Below are 23,259 nucleotides of genomic sequence, written 5' to 3' on the forward strand. Positions count from 1 at the left end.
CTCTATTAACTATTCACCCCCTGTCTGTTGTCTCTCACAGGGCAGCTCAGAAGCTGAATCTATCGTCCAAGCGCAAGAAGCACCAGCCCTCCCTGCTCCACCCCCAGGAACCCTCCATCTACCCCACCAACTTCAGTGGCATCCTCCAGGCTCTGCCCCCTCCCGCACCGCCATGCCTGCTCCGCGCCGTGTCCAAAGTGAAAGACAATCCAGGCATGGGAAAGGTAAAACAAATCGCTCTATGCCAGCCATACACAAACAGCAGAATACGCACAAACGCCTATTTAGAGAGAAGAATGCTGAGTGGAGACAGAGTGGTCTATAGGCTGTACTGTGGCGTCTGGTCCAGTCCATACAGATGCAGTTGGATAAGCCTGCTGGAATGCTATGAATTTGGTCTGTTCTGAGACTTGCATTTTTCACTTTGAACACTGGACTGCAGCAAAACTATAATTCACTAATCCTTGCTTATGTTTACACCAGGACGTCTGATTCTATCACGGGTAGGGTCCGCGATGATGAAAGCCAGACTGGCAGTTATGGACAGTCATTAAACAAAGCTGTTTAAACACGGGGCTCTTCCTTTGTGGTTTATTGGCCATTGTTTGTGTGAGCCCACGTCCTGTATTCAGAAAGCAGAAGTCCCCTAACCAGATTACACCCCACCTGGATAGGAAGAGCGTGCCTCCGCTGCCAGGTATACAGATATTTGGGCATTTTGACTCTCATTGTAAGTCTCGCATTGATTTGTGGACTACATACAAGTCATTAGCAAACCACACCTGAGGCTCACTGTTCTTGTGTTTGTGTATCTGAAAGACAGACAGGAATCCATTGTTAAAAGCTGAAGATGAGATCATTCGACCATTTTAGAAAGTTACATCAGAGGTCTTTCCTTGTAATTACTTTATGATTAAACCTAAACCCTAAACACCGACTTCACAATATGTCATGTGACTGGACTACACAAGAAGCTTTTACATTTTGGATTGATTTGAGACAGATTTTTAAGGTGCACTGTGTAACTTTTCTGATGGAAGAATGCGCCACCTGCTTGACTCCATGTAGAGGTAATTGCTTTGCCAAAAAAGTTTAGTTTACATCCGTCTCAAATCAATCCATAATGTCAAATGTGTAGACTAGTCAGTTATAGCCTTTAGCAGTTAGCGTTACATTACAGCTTATCTGAGTGATCCGATGTAGGTCACTGGCCACACATGTGCTCGTATGGGGAATGCCAGACCACACTAATGGATTTCTAGAGGATCATGGGACAGGGGAGTCATCCACCATTAGCACAAGAGTCCGAGGTGTGAAAAGACCGTGGCCAACCCTATGCGGACCGCGCTATCTGATCTCAGCCAACATAAATACAACAAGCTGGTCAGTTAGCCTTCTGTCTGCTAGGCCCACTCAGTGGTCATCTGCCTAAGCCCACTTTAGATGTCAGCAAATGCAATTCAGTTGACATATGCACACGTCAGTCACTATAACTGGCCTCCGCGGGGTCTTCTCTAGGCTTGCATATGGCCTGCGGAATCCACTTACTGAAAGAAAGGGATTTCCAGTGGCATTGTTTGGAAAGCGGAGGGATATATAGCAATATTTATACACAAGCTGTGGGAAGAATGGGGGCTTTGTTTATGGGGTAGGGAGAGGCCCAGGTTGTCAAAATGTGGAAGGGAGTTAACTGTATTTTAAGGTGTTGTTTCAGTGCCTGTGAAGCCTCAGAGCTAGTATGTTCAAAAATACAGTGACAGCATTTCAGCATTGGGTTTCCTATCACATATACAGGTGAGTATAGAATATGATATAGGTGTAGAAGTGTGTGCTACAGGGACTTGACAAGAACCAGCAAGACTTCTAAACTTATCATAAGAGCCGTTTAGGTTTGCTGTCAATCACGGCTTAGTTTTGGGAAAAATAGCATATCTCGTTGCAATAGATAGTTAACAGAAGTAGGCCTGGCACAATAGGCGATAGACCACACCTGTGCAACTGTAATGCATATGTGAAATCTGACAAGGCAGGATAATGGTGCAATTTCTCAGCTATTATTTGTAAGTGCCATCATTATTACTTCAACGTAGTAAGACTAGTCTGTTTTTCTCCAGAACAGGTTTGGGGTCCAATCCTAGCTCCAGCCATACTGATGTTGTGCCAATGAGCAAGACACATCAACAACATTGACTTTTATATGAATGTGATTTGTGAATGAGTAATTAGTTGGCAGTTAAAAAAGGGCAGTGACATATATTGGTAGCCATATGTTTGTCAGATAGCCCCATTGCAGCTGTGGCTACAGTAGTTTAAAGGTGCAATATGCAACTTTTCTGGTGGAGGGTCAGTCACCTGCTTGTTGTTAAGATATTGCTTTGTCTGGAGTGTTCCCCAGTATGGTATAAACTCACCTATCTTGCCTTTATTTAAATAGAGGTATTTTATAGCAGAAAAATACTTGGTTTAGTGGTGTCACTGGCTTGTCTCCATGATGATTACAAAGTTTTATGCCATTCTGTGGAACATTAAAGCCAGAAAAGGACATTTTGAACCTTTCCCCTAAAATCCTATATACTGGTTTATTATGTATTATTTGCATTTTTGTACTTCCAAAACATTCACAGAAATAAGGGCTTTAATGTCTTAATATAGTGTTGTTTTCCAAGATCAGTGGAAGAAGGCACAGCAAGTAGGTGGGATGGTAAGACCGGGCCCCATATGCTCCGCTGTGCTACTTATGGTCCAGAAAAACAACCCCGCTGCTAGTGTTGAGATAATCCCCCAGCATGGCGTTTCAGACACTTCTTTCATTTTTCCACCCATTCTCTTCTGTGACTTTCAACGCACACCTTAATGCCTCTCTCTGACACCATTAGGCGCCATGTTGACCCAATAGATTCACCAGTCAATGTTAAAAAGGGGGGTATCCATGGTAACCTTCAGTGTCCGTCAACTTTGACACGGTGGACGTGAGGGTAATGTTAATAGAGACTCATGCTTTTTGCTAGGAAATCAGGTGACATCAATATTTTTTTTCTTTTTAAAAAATTTGTTGTGCTAGAAGTATACAAGTAAAAAATGGATGTCTTTAAAAATGTGATGATGTCATATTTACTCTTACATACTTACAAGGGAAATCCACAATTGTTAAATCTGATTATTTCTGGAATTCATTAAAATTACAACACAAATCTGTATCTGAGGTGACAGTAGCTCAGTTGGTAGAGTGTTTGTCCACTGATCCGTAGGTTGGCGGTAAGAGCTTGGGCAACACACTTAACCCACCTCGCCCTCAGTGTCTACGTACACTGGTGTATGAATGTGTGTGTGAATAGGTGAGTGGTTCCTTGTTGTAAAGTGCTTTGAGTGCCTTGAAGGTGGAAAAGCGCTATAGAAAAATGTGACCATTTACCATCTGTATTAATTTTATCTGCTTCTTGGATATTATTGGTCCCTCAGATGACCAATTACTCACCCACACAGCACATTCATACTAGGCTATGTGGGTGAAATGTCTTGCCTAAAGACACAACGACAAAAACGGGAATCAATCCTTGGACCTTTGGGTTAATATGTTGATTATTTGAACCATGGTTGGACTTTGCCAAAAAACAACCCAAAACAAATATTTGTGAGATTTCTGATTCAAGAGACATTAGATAAAGAGATGGCATAATCACATTTTAACAACTTCCAACATCCTAATTGAATTTTTTGCTTCTAAATGCTTCTCCAAAAGTAGTGATTTTCCCTTCAAATGCATTGGCACATCTCTGCTGATTCTGCTCAGGTTTCACTGTCTCTCTCTCTCTCTAATCCCCCTCTTCTTTCTCCCGTGTGATTAGGTGAAAGTGATGATGCGTATCTGCCCGTCCCTGGAGGCCCCGGACTCCGGCTCAGAATCCCAGTCTTTTCTCAAAGTGGACAGCCGAAAGAAGCAGGTGACCCTCTACGACCCCGCGTCCAGCCCGCACTCCAGCTCCGCCCACAGGAGATCTGCCACTGTCGCCGTCCCAAAGATATTCGCTTTCGATGCAGTTTTCACCCAGGATGCCTCACAAGTAAGCACCAAGTCTCAGCGGTTTATAAGTGGGTGGGTGCTTTGTTGAAAAATATTAACTTAGAATTGAGTTAGCCAATAGGAAAAGTAGCAGTTTCTCAGATGAATAGAAGCTTCTTTTAGTTTATTTTCCCTTGTATTATTTTAACAGGTCAGTATTTTCTAAAACGCTGACGCTTGAATGTGCTTAAAATATGCACTGTGAATTAGACGTGGGCACTACTGACGAAAAATAAGATCTTGATATATTTTTGGAGTATCCAGCTGGAATATCGTGTTATATCCTTGTTTGAAAGATTACATTTTCAAGTAGTTGGTGACATCACGCCAACTGCCCTGATTACACCTGATTAACACCTGGCTGCAGGGGCGGAGTTTGAAGTGTGGATACCTGTTAGACCAATCACACTGTACCTCAGGTGTCCAGACCCTGCCCCTCCTCCTCTCTTGCTGTCTGTACACAGGCACTGCCCAGTTTAGCACCTCTATTCAAAATGTGGTTGTGGGAGGAGTTTAGGTGTTTAGTCTCACTTTAATCAACTCTTTTTTGATGTTTTTTATTAGAAACTCTAAGACAGGTATTCAAATGTTGCATGTCTTCAAAACAGCATTCACAGTATTATCAATAATTCAACATTGAAGTTAATCTTGATTGATATATGATTACCTATACCTTTAAGTTTTTCTTTCTTTCTTTTTTTTTTTAACACAATTGTTTAAAAAAAAATCCCCCCTACGTGGGGGGATTTGCTTCTCAAGGGTACAGGGATGTCTTCTTCATGCTGGCTGCAGGGTGTGGCTGAGAGGCTTAGTGGGAAAATGCCTGTCTTGGGTCAGGGGACACTCCTGCTTGTGTGCGTCCAACAGCTGGCCTCTTTTAAGCCCTGCGGGGGAATGATTTGAATCCTCTGGAGTTATATGTAACCTCTCCTTTCATAGAGGGGCTATATCTAACCTCAAGCACCCCCGCGAAGATCTGTCACAAGGGTCACACATGTTTACTATAGTGGAGACAAGTTTGCTCTTTGCACCGCTCCAAAAAAACAACAAGTATTTTAATGGAATGGTGGTGTCACTCAATGCATCCCTCATTCAAAAACTGCGTGTGAGTATTTGATGCCTCTCCCCCCGGTGCAGTAAACTCTAAATAGCAAGTGGAGCAGAGGAAGCTGTCATCGCTGGGCAAAAGCAGTGTTGCATAGGGCTGTAGTTCTTTAATCGTTTAGTCGACTAATTCAGTAGCTGATTAATCAACTTTTTTTTAAACTAATCATCATTGGGACAACAGGAGAAAACAAAAAGTTAGTGAGTGAGTTAGTTGAAGATTTCGTATACTGAGGAGACAGTAGCTTTTTGGGGTTGATTCATGAGTTGAATTTGTCCTTATAATCACCTTATTCCAGCCTTTTGCATGGGGCTGCCGATTTTGACACGAAATAAATTCTATACGGACTACCAAGCTGTTTTATAGTCTCCCAGAGAATTGGTGCCGTGTTGACTTGGTGCACATGAACATTGAACATTTTACACATTTTACAAGTCAACCTATTTTTTTTTCACATAGCGTTTCTCAAACTCTTCATTGTAATGAATGGGGTTCTCATTTAAACAGAGGTGCCACCACAACAAAAGTGCGGTTTAATAGCATTTAGAGGTAAAAGTGAGGTCATTGTTTCCTAGCACTGTCTTTCTGCATATAGTTGGTTTTGCATTAACTGTAGGTGTGGTCTTGTGAGTGCAGTTTGGACCAGATACACAGATACATAATAGTTTTGTGCTTTTTTGCCACACCCCATTTTTAGTCGACCAAGAATTTCTTTAGTCAACAACAATCCTGGTGTATGAGCGTGTCCCGTATACAGAGGTCTTTTATCATGCCACCGGTGAAGTTTGGTTGCTTGATAGGTCCGGCTTAAACGTTACCCGCTACAGAAGTGGGGCCAAGCTGCTAGATTGTGCCACTGGGACTGCACTGCTGGTGGCTAACTGTAGCAGCAGGCTGTTGTGCGACTCTGGCCTTGTTTGTGTGTGATGTATGGGGAAGGAGCCACTGCAGCACGAGCCCTGCCCCAGAGGACCTATGGGGGAACAGATTGCAAAAATGAACAGCGAATACACAGAAGCGCACACATTTACACACATGCTGGGTTTTGGTCCTTTTTGGGGACATTTTGACTGAGCTTAACCTTAACCATAGTCACTACTTGCTTAACCTTAACCTAAACCGTAAACCTAACTATTTTAACCCATATCTGAATTTTAATGATATATTGTTGTCTTCATAAAGGAGGGATGGCCACTTGATGTTAGTATGTGTACCGGTACACATTTTTGTCCCCACGATGCGATAAATACCTGCCCTCACATGCTAAGTAATGGAAAAGACGCATTCATTCATTTTCATTTCTCGAGCTTAATCTGTATTCATGAGAAGGGCACTAGCTTAGTAGAGACACCTGTCCACTTACGCCAGGTTGCCATTGTGTCCTTGGGCAAGATACTACACCCCTCAACTGCCTGTTATTTTAGTATAAGCTCATGTAAGAATTTGTGACTGGTGCTAACAACTATGGGCTTGCGGTGGGGTACATGGCCAGATATTCGCAGGGTCAATACTTAAAGACTAGGGCTGCATGATTTTGAGAAAATTCGTATTATTATTTAAAGTATTGAGATTGTAATTATGTAGATTTGCAATAATTGTTTGAAAGGCAGGATTTTGTTCAGAGAGCACAATGTAAATATTTCCAGGAGCATTAACATTTGAGAGAAGACTGAAATATGATCTATAAACTAACTAATACTTGAATCCCATGCATTTCAGATCATGTTTGCAGACTAAAAGATAGTAGCGACAGTAGCTCATTTGGTAGAATTCTTGTCTCCTGATCTGAAGGTTGGCAGTTTGAATTCCACTCTCAACATAAACATTATTGGTTGAGCGGTCAGATCCAGCTCCCACAGATTAATACTGCTGTTGTGTCCTTGGGCAAGACACTTAACCTCCCTTGCCTCCACTGTACTGTTACGCTTTGAGTGTCTTGAAGGTGGAAAAGCGATATGTAAATGTGACAACTGAGCATTGAAAAAAAAAATAAAAAAATAAGTGTATATATATATATATATATATATATATATATATATATATATATATATATATATATATATATATATATATATATATATATATATATATATATATATATATATATATATATATATATATATATATAAAATATTAGAGGTCCCAATAACCTATTTTAACATGTATAGGTCTCTGCTCCACCATTCCTATTTGCTTTTGAGTGATGGAACTCTTTGTCTGTCCCCCAGGCTGAGGTGTGCTCAGGGACAGTAGCTGAGGTCATCCAGTCGGTGGTGAATGGAGCAGACGGTTGCATCTTCTCCTTTGGCCAAGTCAAGCTCGGTAAGCCCCTCCACCGGCAACAGATTAAACCAGAGCCTTTGTTAGCTGAAGAAAACTCACGTTCACATTGTTAGCTGCACTTGATGTTCACAAATGGCTTAGCAGTGCATTGGTGTGAGAAGAGGGATGGGAGACAGGAGAGAAGGGAGGGGAGGGGAAGGAGGAGAAAAGTGCTGCATCAAGGCTTCAGGGTCCAGACTGTAATTAAAATCCTAGTAATTGGCCTGACTGGTGCGTTTTGGACTGAAGGGCTAGTTTAAGCTAATACTGCCTGGGATCCTCCATTGAAACATCGTAGTCTGGAATGACTCCTTGGTTTCAAGTTCATTTTTAATTTAGAAAGGATTCGATATAGCAGCAAACCCATAAGACCTCTTTTATCTTGTTCACTCGGGGCAGCTAATGTTTTTAAAAGCCAAGATAATTTTTTCTTTTCTACTGGGGTTGTCTTGGGACACAATGTTATTTTATAGTTTAGCAACATTTCCTTAAAACACCCATAATGGAATAAATGCAAGAAAAGTTTAATACCATACTGTAGAATATTCTAGGCAATTCCACTTTAAATTTAACTAATTTTCACATTAGTAGAAAGCAAAAAGTAAATTCTATGTGTTTCCCTCTGAAAGGCAAAACATACACCATGATTGGGAAGGACAGCTCCACCCAGAGCCTCGGCATTGTCCCCTGCGCCATCTCCTGGCTCTTCAAACTCATCAACGAACGCAAGGAGAAGACCGGCACGCGTTTCTCCATCAGGGTGTCAGCCGTGGAGATCTTTGGAAAAGACGAAGAACTGAAGGACCTGCTGTCTGAGGTGTCCACGGGCAGCCTCCAAGATGGACAGTCTCCTGGCATCCACCTGAAAGAAGATCCTCTCTGTGGCACCCAGGTATAACTACTATATTGATCCAACTTTGCCTTTGATCCTCCACACTTCCTTTGTTCAAATATCATGGGAGCCCTCCTCTTCTCCTACCTGTGAATCTAAATCCTAGCTGTAGCTGCTTGTGCTATCGACGGCTTTCTTCCTACCTGTGTATTGACTCCACTGTCAGCATCCTTCAGAATCTATTATCCCACTCCTCCACAATACAGGAATTATGGGGGGATGGTGGGAGAACTGTAGCTTGGAAGCCAGTCACAGGTGTTGCTGTCTTATGCAGTTTTTTGGGATCAACAATGTGGACAAAGTGGGGATGCACGGATCCAGTTTTTTCAGTTGCTATACTGATATCAGTACTTTGGCCATAAGTATCTGCTGATACCTGATATTATCTGATACCAGTGTAGGAACTGAAAATTGCATTTTTTTCTCTCAAAACACAGTTTATGACTGTCATAATGAATGGTGGATCAAAGATGCAGACACAGGATTCAAAAAGCTGCAATAGGCAGAGTGAGGAGCAGAGCAAGGAACAGGGCGAGGAACAGGGTGAGGAGCATGGTGAGGAGCATGGTGAGGAGCATGGTGAGGAGTATGGTGAGGAGTATGGTGAGGAGCAGGGTGAGGAGCAGGGTGAGGAGCAGGGTGAGGAGCAGGGTGAGGAGCAGGGTGAGGAGTATGGTGAGGAGTATGGTGAGGAGTATGGTGAGGAGTATGGTGAGGAGTATGGTGAGGAGTATGGTGAGGAGTATGGTGAGGAGTATGGTGAGGAGCAGGGTGAGGAGCAGGGTGAGGAGCAGGGTGAGGAGCAGGGTGAGGAGCAGGAGACATGAGGAGGTCCCTGGATGGAAAAATATCGGCTGAACATTTATCATGGAACCGATGATCCAACACATTTTCCCGGATGAGCGCTGATATTTGATATCAGTGTCAGTATCGGTGCATCCCTTCTTCAAAGAATTCTATGAAGCTTCCGAAACAATACATTTAGCAACAATGACTTGTGTTTCTTTAACCCTCTTGTCCATCACAGCTATTATGACTGACACACACAATGAGGGTAGTGGCCCGGTCGCATGCCCCCCCATTACCTCTCCTAATCCTCCTCCCTGTGTGTGCATATCTGCTGTCGTAATTGCCCCCGAGACCCAATCTAATGGCCGAGAAATGCGTGGTGCTGTCCAATTAACCGGCCAAACCTTACTCTACGCATGGCCCTCCATGGCCTATAGCCTCATATCACATTCTCAAAGGCCTGTGGATGTGCTGGGTTCTGCTAACCGTAATGGATAGGTATAGTAGCTGCAATTTTTACTCAAGTAAGAGGATTGTTACTGTAAATTCATAACTCATTAGATGTACAAAAACCGTGATCAAATAATTACTTACAATATAATTTAATTTAAAATTATTTGCATAAAGTACTTGGTAAAGATGCTGCTCAAGCACTGAGTCGCTGTTTGGACAGGTAATTTTGTTTTTGTATTGATTTAATATGATTATATGACTAGGCAAAGCAAGTTTATTTATAGAGAATGACTCCAAGTAATTCAAAATGCTTTTCAAAACAACAAAGATTAAACATTAAAATCATAGTACAAACAAATAAGTCTATAAAGACATCAACAATCATTATGAAATTATTTTAAAAGAAAGGATGCACAGCTAAACAGAACAGTTTGAGCCTAGATTTGAACTTCAGAGTCAGAGTTGGCTTGTCTCACATATTCACAGTTTTCTGCATTTTCTGCATTTTTGCAGTTTCACATCATAAAGCCACTTAATAATAACTACACACAAATTAGATGTAATATTACATGAACAAAAACTTCGTTCATAATTGTCAAATTGTTTATTAGGAATTATTTATGTATTTTTTATTACTATTTATCATTTATTTTTCATTAAGGTGTTAAGGGTTAGGGTAATTTTTATTATTAATTATAAGGTTACATTTTTATTATTAATAATAAGGTTTATTATTATACTGTGTACAAACTATCTCCAAAGCTCAAAATGTTCTGTTCCACCTTGTGATGTCATGAAGTGGTAGTTTTCAGTGGTCTGTTTTCTCAGCCTAAATATGCAGTGTTAGTGTGTTAAACATGTTTGAATGAAACAAAAGAAAATTAAATTTGAGGAAAGAACTTAGCACATAGCACGATATGGGCCCTTTAATGAGACATTCAAGTTGATCTGAAATCTGACCCTAACCCTGTCCCACATCTCCTCTGCACAGCTGCAAAACCAGAGCGAACTACGAGCCCCCACTGCCGAGAAAGCTGCTTTCTTTCTGGACGCCGCCATCTCCGCACGAAGCACAACCCGGCCCGATGCAGATGAGGACGACCGACGCAACTCGCATATGCTGTTCACACTACACGTTTACCAATATCGCATGGAGAAGAGTGGCAAAGGGGGAAGTAAGGGTCAATATTACATTTACTACTCTCTTTTTACGCCATGTAGATGATCAGATACACTGCACTTTTCATCACACAACACAAAAACAAAGTAGTTACTTTGTATGCTATTCATATTGGTGAATAAGATTATAAGTATATGATATGAGGGTAAAAATAAAAAATAATAAAATAAATCGATAACATTTCAAGAACATATTCAAAAGTAAAAAAAAATTCAAAATCAATTATTAAATTGTTCATCGCTACGGCAACAGATATGGATATATTTTGTTGTTTGCAGATGACATTCTATTACCTAAAATATCGCAGCTTTTTGGTGCTTTGGAGCATTTCAAAAGTTAAAATTATAATACCAATTTGATTACAATTAAATGTGCAGCCCTAATTTGAATTGTGAAAAGTGTAAGTGTAATAGGAGACCAAGGCTTTGTACATTTGTCAAACTAACTGGTATCTAGGTAGCTATCTGCACATTCTTCTCTACTGATGTCATCACTTATGAAACCTGGATGATGACAACAGATATACCATCCTTCCTGTTACAATATATCATTAGATGAATCAACAAATCCAAAAATAGATAAGCATTCTTTCCCATTCAACACACGAGCATCATCCTGTATGGACGGTCTTCTGTACCTCACGACTCAACTTTATGTCTAAGTTAGTCAGGTACAAATATGCAGCAGGTTAGGTGTGGTGTACCAAGCTATAAATCACTTACATACTTCTTTTTATGATACCAATCCAATAAAAACGTTTCTTGTAACTTATAATTACAACTTTAATGTAGCTGCCAGTCTATAGAGGTACATGCATTGATGAAGATTAAAAGTGACGTTATAATAAAACACTATTTAAAAAATCATTAAAAATATTAGAAGTAAATTATGCAAAATGTTTGTTCATCACAGTTAAATTAGCAACAATAAGCACATATACTTTTATATGAAGTGCCTTTGATATCTAGTATCAGGTGTGTTAGAATAGAACACTTTTGGGTAAATACATACTGGGGTTGTCATGATACAAACATTTTTATCCTGATTTTGATAGTAAAGAATATCCTCGATACTTAATACAGATTCCAATACCAGGATGATAATAAATTACACTCTTTCTTTAAACAATAGAAGGTCACTTTCTTTTATATTACCATGTGGCCTTATATCTGTGTAATCCCTCAGTCAACCAGGTAGGTCCCATCATGGTCCATGGGCGTATAAGTATATGTGGTCTTACACTTAACACTCAAGATAATTCTAAATCTATTCAGGAAAAGTTCATGTCTGTCCTGTGAATGTGACTTTTCTAGTATCGATGCTTGTTCAAGTGAGTATCTACTTTCAACAGTAGTATTAGAATCTGATTTTCAGTACTTTTGACAACTCTAACAAAAAGATACTACATACTTGACTATACTGTACAATTTGTTGCACTGTAAAGTCCCAAAGCCTTGTTTCAGTTTTGTCATATTGTGTAATCTTTCACCATAAAAAAAACAACAAAACATCCTTCTTGTTACCATGAGAGATAGTTTTTGAGTGTGGGAATTAGCTCGTAAAATTAAATTGGACAGCTCTCTGACAGTCACCCGCCTAGTTCAGAATGGTAGCGGTGCCACCCTCGTCATGAAGTGTGACAGGAGGAGTGCCAGTTACTTATATTTCTTCTTTCGTTTCTTTTGTTGGCACAGTGTCAGGGGGACGAAGCAGGCTGCACCTCATCGACCTGGGCAGCTGTGAGAAGGTGCTAAGCAAAAGCAGAGATGGAGGTGGCGGTCTCTGTCTCTCCCTCAACGCACTGGGCAATGTCATCATGGCCTTGGCGAACGGAGCAAAGCATATTCCGTATAGGTAAAAAATAAATCTAATTCTCTGGCATCCACACTTGTTTCGAACAAGCCGCCGCATGTGTCGTCACCCGACATGTTTACGCCGTGGCTAATTCGCTTGTTTGTTTTGTTGAGCTGATATGACTTTCACCGCAGTTGCATAAGATAATCCTGAAAGTCATTCAGGTATATAGGAAAGGTGGAAGAAGTAAATAAATCTGTATTGGAACTGGAGAACTGGAACTGGAAAAATATATTACTTAAGTGGATAGATGTACTCCTGTGTCTCATTATTCTACTAATGGAACCGCTGCTGTCACGAAAAATGCTTCTATGACTAAAACTACTATTTCTGTTTTACAAATAAATACAGCTATTACTAATTGGATACCTGGAAATTCAGCTCACCAAAGGGCCTAATTGTCATATTATTGTACTTTTAAGAGGATACCAACTACTGCTAAAACATATTGTGAATGTGGTGTTGAAGGTATGAATATATAATCCATAGCTTATAATAAAAAATGCAGCAAAAGATTTGATTAAGTGATTCTGTACTTTGGGTTTTGTACTGTGGGTATTTTATTCACATTTGTCTAATACTTCAACTCAACTAATACATTTTTAAAGACATAATATTCATGCACTTACATAAGACACATACTATTGTACACATACACATACTATTACTATTAATAGTATTACATACTATTAAATTAATAGGACACTTCCAAAAAATATTGATTTGTCATTTTTATCAATATTGCTCATCCCTTATTTTCCTATTTACACTGAGTATCTGCCTAAATATTCAAATCTATATTTAGGAACTGACAAATGCTTCCATTTTATTACTTTTAGGGACAGCAAACTCACCATGCTGCTGAGGGAGTCCCTAGGCAACATAAACTGTCGAACCACCATGATCGCCCACATCTCCGATTCACCCAACAACTACGCTGAATCCCTCAACACTATCCAGCTGGCATCTCGGATCCACCGCATGAGGAAGAAGAAGTCCAAGGTACACTGAGAAATGACTCAGCTAAAACATGCAAAGATATGCAAAGTTAGTTTGTCTTGATTAAACGACAAAATCATTCAGAGACTCCAGCTAAATGCTGTTGCAATAACTGTGCATCATGTTAATTGTTGTGACAAAATGTTAGCATCTATTTCTTTCATAATAAGCGTTACATGGCGTGCAGTTATAGGAGTAATCAACACTCCTCATTTGCATATACATAGTTGATAATATTAAACGTAAGCAATGTCTTCCCAGGATGTCTTGTAATTTTTTTCTCTTTGCTAAATTCATGCGGCTCCGAATTAAAGATTAGTGGTGCAGTAATTCAGGGTTTGTTTTTTCCAGCTCCTCGACACATCATCATGTAATCAATAACACAGCCTAAGGAGGTGTGTAATGCATTCACATGGATTAGGGAAATATATGCTGCAGTAATTAGAGGCAATGACAGCATGTATTTATTTGGTATTGGTCAAATATCCAGACATTTACATTACATTACATTACTTTAGATAAATATTGAATGGAAATTGAATGTGACTGAATATTTCCAGTGATTCATTTTATATGAGGTTGCAGTGTATTGATGCCATGCCTTAATGATGCTATTTTCAAAGTTCAGTTGATTGATGCAGTTTCTCTTTGCAGTATGCGTCAAGTTCATCTGGAGGAGAGAGCTCTTGTGAAGAGGGGAGAATTCGTAGACCACCACACCTCAGGCCCTTCCACCCTCGGACAGTGGCTTTGGATCCAGACCTGCCCTGTCTGCTCAGTGACCCTGAATACTCATCCAGCAGTGAGCAGTCTTGTGACACGGTCATCTATGTGGGCCCAGGGGGAGCAGCCATCTCTGACAGAGAGCTCAGTGATAACGAAGGCCCCCCAGCCTTTGTCCCAATCATTCCCTCCTTAAACAGAAAGAAGTCTGGGAAAGACAGCTCTTTGGACAAGGACCACTTCTTTAAATGCAACACATTTGCTGAGCTGCAGGAGAGACTGGACTGTATAGATGGCAGTGAGGAGCCTACTGCCTTTGTGGGGGAAGGCAAGAGGACACAGGCTAGCCCCAAAATGGACAAATCAAAAGAGAGCCAAGGCTCAGTTTCACCAAAGACTGTAATAAATATCTCTAATACCCAAGATGCTTCACCTAAACAATCTCCAAAATCTATTGCAACACCGTTATCCAGCAGCCCCAGTGTTAAATCTAAATTGGATATGAGCCAGAGACAAGAGAACATTCCCAGTGTAAACAGAACCAGTGCAGATGGTGAGAAGTGTTTGAGTACAGAGAGCAGAGTTAGCACAAACACTGTGGCAGCCCCTGTGGCTGCAGCAGTGCCTGTAGTGAGAGAGAAAGTCTTCTTTAACAAGAGAGCTTTGCCAAAGCCAGCTCCACCCCCTATAGAAAGCGAGGAACGCTCCGGCACTAGAATGCCTCCAGTGGGAATGAGCCATCAGGCCGTGAAGAGGCGGGACCTATGTGTTCCTTCACCCCTTGTCCGTGCTCCTGTCGAAGTCTGTCACGTGCGATCCACCCTGAGAGACAGGTGTTTGGATCGAGATATCCTCAGAGCGACTGTGACGCTGCAACAGCCCGTGGAGCTGAATGGGGAGGATGAGCTGGTCTTCACTGTGGTGGAGGAGCTGTCCATAGGCAGCATTGTAGAAAAAGGTCGTCCCTCCAGCATTATCAGTTTTAACAGTGACTGTTCCCTTCAAGCGCTGGCCTCTGGCTCCAGACCAGTGAGCATCATCAGCAGCATCAACGATGAGTTTGATGCTTACACTTCAGGAATGGGAGGCTCTGACGTGAACATAGCCGTGGTCCCGCCCCTCCAGGAGGGGGCAGTGGAGTGTGCAGAGAGCAGGGGTTCCTCTGTCAGCTCATGGCTGAGCGAGGTCAGCGTAAGCACAGAGGAAAGTGACGGAGTCCATTCTACTGATGTGTTTCTTCCACAGGCCAAACATGTGGGAGCAGAGGGGGCATTTTACTTTGACTCCCTGGATATCTGTCCTGGTATGAGCTCCTCTAGAGGCACTAACAACTCTTTAAATGACAGTGGCTTCAGTTTCTCTGAGCTGGACAGTGACAGTGGAGCTTCAAGCAAACTATCCTTAACAAAGTTTCCTTCATCCCCAGAATCAACAAAAGGCTCTCTCAGATACCCCTCAAAAATAACTAAAGCTCACTCCCTCAGCTCCTCTCAGCTTCCACAAGGCCCAGTCACTGTCCAGTCAAGTCTTCCTAGGAAGACCAAACCTACCTCATCTATCTCACATAGTAGCAGCATTAGTAAAGACACACTACGACAAGAAACTAAACAAGACAACCCCTGGCAACGCATTGAACCTACTGCCCCCAGCAACACGAGTAAGTTTGTCAGAAACCCACCCACTGGCATCCCCTGCAGCAGAGCATCCAACAATAGCAACAGTGTACCTCGGCCACCCAAGGTCCCTGGGTCTACCTCATCTCAGAGGGTGGTCGATGGTTGTGAGAAGTCCGCCGTTAAGAATCCCCCCAGCCGAATGCCTCAGCTGAGAAGAGGTGCTACCACTCTGGGTACGGTACCTGTAATCCACTCATCCACAGAACACAAAGCACCACAAGATATTATTACATCAACCACAAGCCTTAAATTCTCCTCTCTAGGCAAAAGCAGCAAGGGTAACTCTCAGAAAGCAAGCAACATCCCCAAACCTGGTTGTACGTCCCCTCCACCCCCTCCTGTCAGAAAGTCCAGTTTAGACCACAAGGCCAAGAGCCTGCTACCCCAAAGTGCCTTACGGTCAGCGTATGGAGAGACGGGGAGAGGCTCTGGACCCAGGACAGCAGTGTCTGTGGAGGAGCTCGACAAAGTGGACTCTGGCTTCAGAGGCTCTAAATCTGACCTTACTGCAACCAAAGTGAGCTCCAGCCTGAAAGGCCGAGGGCACAGAGGAGAGAGTGGGCAGCACTATGGCAGCCAGGCATCCCTGGAAAGATTTGAAGGTAGCTCTCTATCAGGGTCTAGAGCTGCCCTCAGCAGAGAGAACAGTGGGGCCAGTCTGACGGGTGGCAGCAGTAAGTCAAGTAAAAACTATCAAAGGCTTGGCATTCCAAATTCATCAAGTTCTCCCATTGCTACCTGTCCATCATCTCCCAGTGGAGGAAGTATCAACAAGAGTGGCTCGGTGAAGGCATCAGCAAACCCCAAAGCCTTGGGCCCTCTGAGTAGTAACAGCAAGGCACGCTCACTGTCTACCAACAACTCTAAAGGTCTGAGCTCATCCACCAAATCTTTAGCTGCCCCAGTGGTTAAGAATACCAATGCCAATCTGCCTCCAACAGGAAGACCTGCAGCTCCTCGTGCCTCTGCTGCAGTGAGCAGTAAGCCAGGCAGAGGAACCATCATGGGCACTAAGCAGGCCATGAGAGCCGCCAACAGCCGAGTGAGTGAACTGTCAGCAGGCAACGTGTCAGGAAAGCACACGAGAGGTTCAGGAGACTCGGACAGTGGGAATGACAGTGGAGTGAATGTGAATGAAGACAGAGCGCCCCTGCCGATGCTTCCATCACCATACAGTAAAATCACTGCTCCGAGGAGGCCACAGCGCTACAGCAGCGGTCATGGTAGTGACAACAGCAGCGTGCTGAGCGGGGAGCTTCCTCCTGCTATGGGCAGGACCGCTCTCTTCTACCACAGTGGAGGAAGCAGTGGCTACGAAAGCATGATTCGAGACAGTGAGGCTACAGGCAGTGCCTCCTCTGCACACGACTCCATGAGTGAGAGCGGCATGTCATCTTCAGGCCGCACAAAAAGTTCCAAGTATCCAAAGAAGAGAACAAATGGTGAGCATATGTGATGATCCACTGTTTAAGCACTGAGTTATGTTTCCTGTATGCATTGATGTTCTTTTGCAAGGACTAAGAAGTAAAGTAGAAAGAAGTACTTGGAGGTATAAATGTCTTTCCGCCTTGCCACTCTTCATGGATCCAAAGATTATGGATCCATTCTTATTACATTCACAAATTGCTATTCCAATAGATTTCCTCTTCCTGAATCAGCAGTATACATTATTCATGTATATTGTACAGTATATAGGAAAAAGATAATGAATCATTCAAAGAATATAACCTGAAATCGTATGATGATCAAACAAGATGAATTGAACATGAGCTGTACTGACCTGCTTTGCGTTTCGTGGCCTTGTGTATGTAGCATTAAAGTCCCTTTTGAATACATTCAGGCTCTATATGGAGAATTGTATTCTCATAAATATGCAATCAGCACACCTCAACAGCCCATGTAAAGCCTTGCATCACTTTACAACTCTAGAGTCTGACTCGTAAGAGATAACAGCAAATACGGCTATTGTATGTCACCATAATAACAAGTGTCTGCATTTTTATAGGATTTCAAAGGAGGCGGCTTATCCCAGCTCCCCTGCCCGACACCACATCCCTGGGGAAGAAGGTGGGCACTGCGGGACAGTGGGTGGACTTGCCCCCCATGTCTGGAGCTCTGAAGGAACCTTTCGAGATTAAAGTGTATGAGATAGATGACGTGGAGCGGCTTCAGAGGTGGCGGCAGGAGGAGCCAGTGGAGGTGAGCCCCAGGTCACAGGGAACTTGTTTAGCACAGCACTTCTTTCTGCTACACTTGTTACAGACAGTGTCAAGTCTTAATTTTACTCTCGTAAATCCCCCTCGCTAAGTCACAGCCATATTTACCATGTATGACATTGATCTCATACGTGCTCGAGAAGTGCCACATTGGTCAACGTGGTGGGAATGTCTCCACTTGTGTCTTCCCAGTTACTTTTTAAAGAACATGACAGGATAAATGTGTCTCGGCTGTGTGACCTTCAGTTAGCTTAGTGGCAAATCCCAGCGTTAGCAATGTCTGGGACCAAATTCCCACAGCTTGGAATTTTCACAGGACTCTTCAGGAATGTCAAGAGTTCATGAGGCAATTACTGTCCAGGGCTAATTGGTTTGGATATGATCAATGCTTTTGCCTACTGCTGACTAGTGTACTAATGTTATAAAAAGAGCTATAGCCTGGGAAGATAGGTCATGAAAACACACTCATCACTCAGCTTACTTTCCTAGCCTTTTTATAATTGACCCATCTTGTGTGGGTCATTTACATCTACCTCTTATTAACATTAAATAATCTAAATGGAAGTTTCATTTACTATCATTTCTTTTTTTTTTTTTTAAGAAATCCGTGTGCCTTGCTTTAGTGTGATTTTACTGCTCTATCAATGTTTAAATGACTGTTCATCAAGCTGACTTTTATTTTTCTTCTTTTTCAATTAATTCTACAAATAGCAGCCATTCCAAGATGTTGACAAGGTAAGCTAAAGGAAACATGTATTTAAAATTCAAGTTTGCGTGCCAAGCAATATTAATGACAGTTGTTTGTGTTTTGCCAGGGTCTCATGTATTTTAACAGCAAACTGAAACTATTGGAAAGAAGACAACAGCAAGTGAGAGAACTGAGAGTAAAGCATGAAACATTACTGGAGGAGCTTGAGGACACCAAGGCCAGACTGATGATGGATCCCAGCAAGTGGAAGGGGGAGTGTAAGTAAACTTCAAGCATTTTTTAGATTAGTTTTATTTTTGAATTGTATTTTGAGTTTGAGTTTGTGTGCTGTGTTTTGAGTTTGTGAGCTGACATGGATTTGTATTTTTATCTACAGTTGATGTGGACCAAAGTTTGGACAAAGACTCTCCTGAGTACTTGGAGGCCTTGGTACAAGCCACAGAAGAGCTAGAGTTCTGCGTCAACTTATGCAAGTCCCATGTTATGATGGTGACCTGCTTTGACATCAGCACGTCTCCTCCACCTGTCACTCAGGAGGGACTGCGCGAGATTCAAGTGTGAAGACAAAAGCAAGTCGAAATTGGGGATGTGGAAGTGAAGAGACAGAAGGATGATATTATGTAGCAGCAGTTTGGAAAAACAATGGAGTAAAGAGATGGAGATGTGGAGAGAAAATCTCAGCCACCTGAAGCTACAGTGCCTCATTGTCTGTGACATGTTTTAAGGCAGAGAAATGAAACGCGAGCACAATTGCTGTGGCCTGTTGGGCAAAGCAATGGCCATCCCATACTTAAGAGTCAATGAACAACACCTGGAGTGCCTTTTCATTGTTTTGTTGTGAGTCATTATTTTATAAATGGCACAGGTATCTTAGGCATACCTAAACAAGCCCTGAACATATTGCTTTTAAAATAAGATATTTTATATTGCATTGTATAGTGTATTTATATGATTATGTGGTGTGTACAAATATCCTTTAAGGGAAAAAAATAAAAAGGAAAAATAGAAAAGCAATAAGCTAATGTTATTGCGCTCCCAGATCTTGCCTTTTTTCAAACCTCAGCATTTGACTCATATTCATTCAGCCTTATGCGCCTTATGTTAGCTCTGGTTCTGCACTCAGACTGGACTATGTTACCCCATCAAGGACTGCATTTGCTGTTGTCACTCATGCCATGCCAGCTGGCTCCTGAACACTCGCTGGCTTGAGTGAATGTTTTTCTTTTTCCTTCCAGTTGCCTTTATCCAAGCGCGTCTCGGTGGATGCACCAAGGCAGAGCCGCAGTTCTGTTGGAGGATGGAGAGCATAGGCTGTGTTTGCCCATGTTATCTTTACTAAGAACGACATTAAGCCAAAACATATCAGAGGGCCACTGTGATGGATTATGATTGAGTATTGTTGATTCAGCCATTGTATCATGGTGCCTCAGTATGCGCTAATGCGACCAACAAACCTTCCTACATGATGAATGGGTTATGGCGGGCCTCATCAGAGAGCCATGTTGCCACTTAATAGGCTTGGACTGGTGGCTGTCTCTACACTGTAAAACCCAGAGGCACACATGAGTAAGCAGCAGTCTGTTTGCCTTTTATACAGGATCAAGCACTACCAAGCCTCAGCTCTATGCATTCCAATACATGTACTGCAACTCCTACACAAACCTCAGTATTCACGTAAGGGCATCAGCAGGGCTTGTTTTGTCCCAACTTAATTTTTAAAAAGGCAAGATTGATTGTGACTTTCCCCATGAGAAAACAAGTGTGGCATTTTTTTAATCCAAGTCAATCATGTATCAGCTCTTTGTAGCTGCCAGAATGTGTAATGAATCAAATGCCTGGCATAGGTGATCTAATGATTGTTTGCAGTGAAAACAAACTGGCTTTGTTCAATATTGACGCGTTTGATTTATGTGTTTATGACAACTTTGTATTTCTTTTTATACTTTTTTCTTTTTTACAATGGTGTACTTTCTCAGGCCCTCTGACAATGCTGCATGAAATTTTTAAATCATTTTTACAATGATTTTTTACATTTTTACCATTCTGATCTGTAAGGATAGATTCAGTTTTCAGAGGGTGGGGTTAGGCTCATAAAGAAACTGTTACCAAACCAAGACCCTTTTCCAGGAAATACTTAATCTATATGTAAAGTCATTTTCATATCAAAACTCATATTTTCTAATACCTTTGTTAAAAAAAAGGATTTTCAAATCCGCTGTATAAATGTATGATAAGGCAGCTTGTGTTTTTCTGTTACTGTACCTGTGAATAAAAATGTTTCTTCTTATTAATATAAATAGTTGTGTTTAAATTTCAGTGATTTTCCTATTACTGTTCAACTTGTTATTTCGGCTATTAGATCCATGGTGTCAATGGGTCACGTGCCCTAGATGCTGTCAGGTGTTTTTAATGGTCGCTCTGATTGGACGTTCACGGCGCGAGATTATTAACAGCAGTGTACAGTATCACGCACTGTCGGCCTATATATATATTTGCCTATTCTTTGCTTTACGGTTTAGTTGTCAAATTTCGTCTCTGCTACTCTGAAGGACTTAAACAACAAAATGTTGATATTGAGCATCAATGGACTTCAGAAATAGCAGGTAAATACGAAAGTTAGCATAGCCACATTAGCATTGCCCACTGTTGACCACAGGCACTGACCAAAATATGCTAGTAACTTGTAATAGCAACGTAATTTCTACCCATCTGAGAGCGTAAGCTCGGTATGTTGTTAAATGTCTGTTGCCTAAATTGGAAGTTGATCCAGATTGGTGGATTTCAGATTGTAGAATGTGATCAAGTCATAGCCTACTCCCAGCAAGAGCCAGTTTTCCCTATTTTGGCATGAAATACCCAACAAGTTAGTAAATTCACATATGTTGAACCTGATCATTTTTATTGGACCCAAGAACTGTTTTACAACAAAAATAGGCATTTTAACAGTTTGAATTTTAACTGCCCTTCTCCCACATCTGTATTATCTTAGCCTAGTGAATGTTGTGAGGTCATCTGAAACCCTGCAGTCAATGTGGCTTTGAAGTCTACCAGTTTATTTTACATAGGCCTAATTGTTAAACTTTCTAGGCACATAACTATTTTTACATTAGCAGCTCAATGTGTTTTGCCTGTCAGCTTGATTTATGAGGGGGTGTGCGTACTAATGTCATCAATAAAAATGAAAAGCCAAAAATAATATATTGCTCACAGTTATTTTACACTTAATCAACACTTCCTCCAAATGTCCATCACTATCTCATCAGAGGAACCAGTTGAGGTGGCTCGGGCATCTGCTTAGGATGCCTCCTGGACGCCTCCCTAGGGAGGTGTTCTGGGCATGTCCCACCGGGAGGAGGCCCCGGGGAAGATCCAGGACACGCTGGAGGGACCATGTCTCTCGGCTGGCCTGGGAACGCCTTGGGGTTCCACCGGAGGAGCTGGAGGACGTGTCTGGGGTGAGGGAAGTCTGGGAGTCCCTGCTTTAGACTGCTGCCCCCGCGACCCGGCCCCGGATAAGCTGAAGAAAATGGATGGATGGATGGATATCTCATCAACTCTCTAAGTAAGGTCACATGAAATGTATGCACATATTAATACTTGAAAATACAGTCATCTTTAATTATTTCAATAGATACGGCCTTACTGTGAGGTAGTTATAAAGGTGGTGTAGTGGATTTTTTTGTTTGGAGAAGGTGTGACTGAGGAGTGATTCATTAGAGCAAGTATCAAGAGAAGAGTGAGCTCAGCGTGGTGCAGGGGGTCCTGTAGAGAGAACATATCCTCTGCACTGTGAATGTGTGCAAACTCAAACTATAGCCTGCTGGGCAATATTATCTCCTTTGCTCCGGATAATTCTGTTTTAATCAAATGTGGAACAGGGCGAGCTGGCTGAGTATTAGACCAGCTGGACTGTTGGACTCCAAAGTCATCCCTTAAATATAACGGAGAAATAACAGTATTTCTGGATGGTTGTATAGGAGAAGAGGACACATCCTTTTCTTCTATCCTTCTTTAACCTGTGGTTTGTTTAGCTGTAGCTCTGCTTCAGTTGCTTCTCAGTGACCAGTGGTGCAGCATGAAGGCTGTGTGCTGATATGGGCTGTTGTATGGATCTCAGCTTTTTGCCTGGGGCTGCCATCACCAGGAAGGTCAGTATTGTATGAGGATTGAAATGAGTTCAGTGAGGAGTCAGTATTTCTCTTCAGCCCAGAGCTGACCCCGAGTGGAGTCCACAGCCTCTATAACACTGACACTTTGTTTTCCATAAGACATGACAGTCGC

The 23,259-nt window shown here is 41.9% G+C and overlaps 1 protein-coding gene across 5 annotated transcripts in view; it reads left to right on the top strand.

Moving 5' to 3' along the window:
- The window catches only part of kif26ab (kinesin family member 26Ab), a 93,412-nt gene extending 72,143 nt beyond the window's left edge, over window positions 1-21,269 (top strand). For 2 of the 5 annotated variants that reach the window (XM_033988376.2, XM_033988378.2), the window contains 12 exons: window positions 41-224; window positions 3,846-4,061; window positions 7,394-7,487; window positions 8,117-8,379; window positions 10,613-10,802; window positions 12,496-12,655; window positions 13,495-13,657; window positions 14,309-17,495; window positions 18,059-18,252; window positions 18,981-19,004; window positions 19,085-19,235; window positions 19,355-21,269. In XM_033988376.2, the coding sequence (XP_033844267.2) occupies window positions 41-224; window positions 3,846-4,061; window positions 7,394-7,487; window positions 8,117-8,379; window positions 10,613-10,802; window positions 12,496-12,655; window positions 13,495-13,657; window positions 14,309-17,495; window positions 18,059-18,252; window positions 18,981-19,004; window positions 19,085-19,235; window positions 19,355-19,539 (5,011 nt within the window). In that variant the 3' untranslated portion in view covers window positions 19,540-21,269. The remainder of the gene's footprint in view (window positions 1-40; window positions 225-3,845; window positions 4,062-7,393; window positions 7,488-8,116; window positions 8,380-10,612; window positions 10,803-12,495; window positions 12,656-13,494; window positions 13,658-14,308; window positions 17,496-18,058; window positions 18,253-18,980; window positions 19,005-19,084; window positions 19,236-19,354) is intronic. The other 3 variants (XM_055231095.1, XM_055231096.1, XM_033988377.2) reach the window with 2 other exon arrangements.
- The last annotated feature ends 1,990 nt before the right edge of the window (window positions 21,270-23,259 follow it).

The sequence above is a fragment of the Periophthalmus magnuspinnatus genome, chromosome 22, assembly GCF_009829125.3.
Source record: "Periophthalmus magnuspinnatus isolate fPerMag1 chromosome 22, fPerMag1.2.pri, whole genome shotgun sequence".
NCBI lineage: Eukaryota > Metazoa > Chordata > Actinopteri > Gobiiformes > Gobiidae > Periophthalmus > Periophthalmus magnuspinnatus.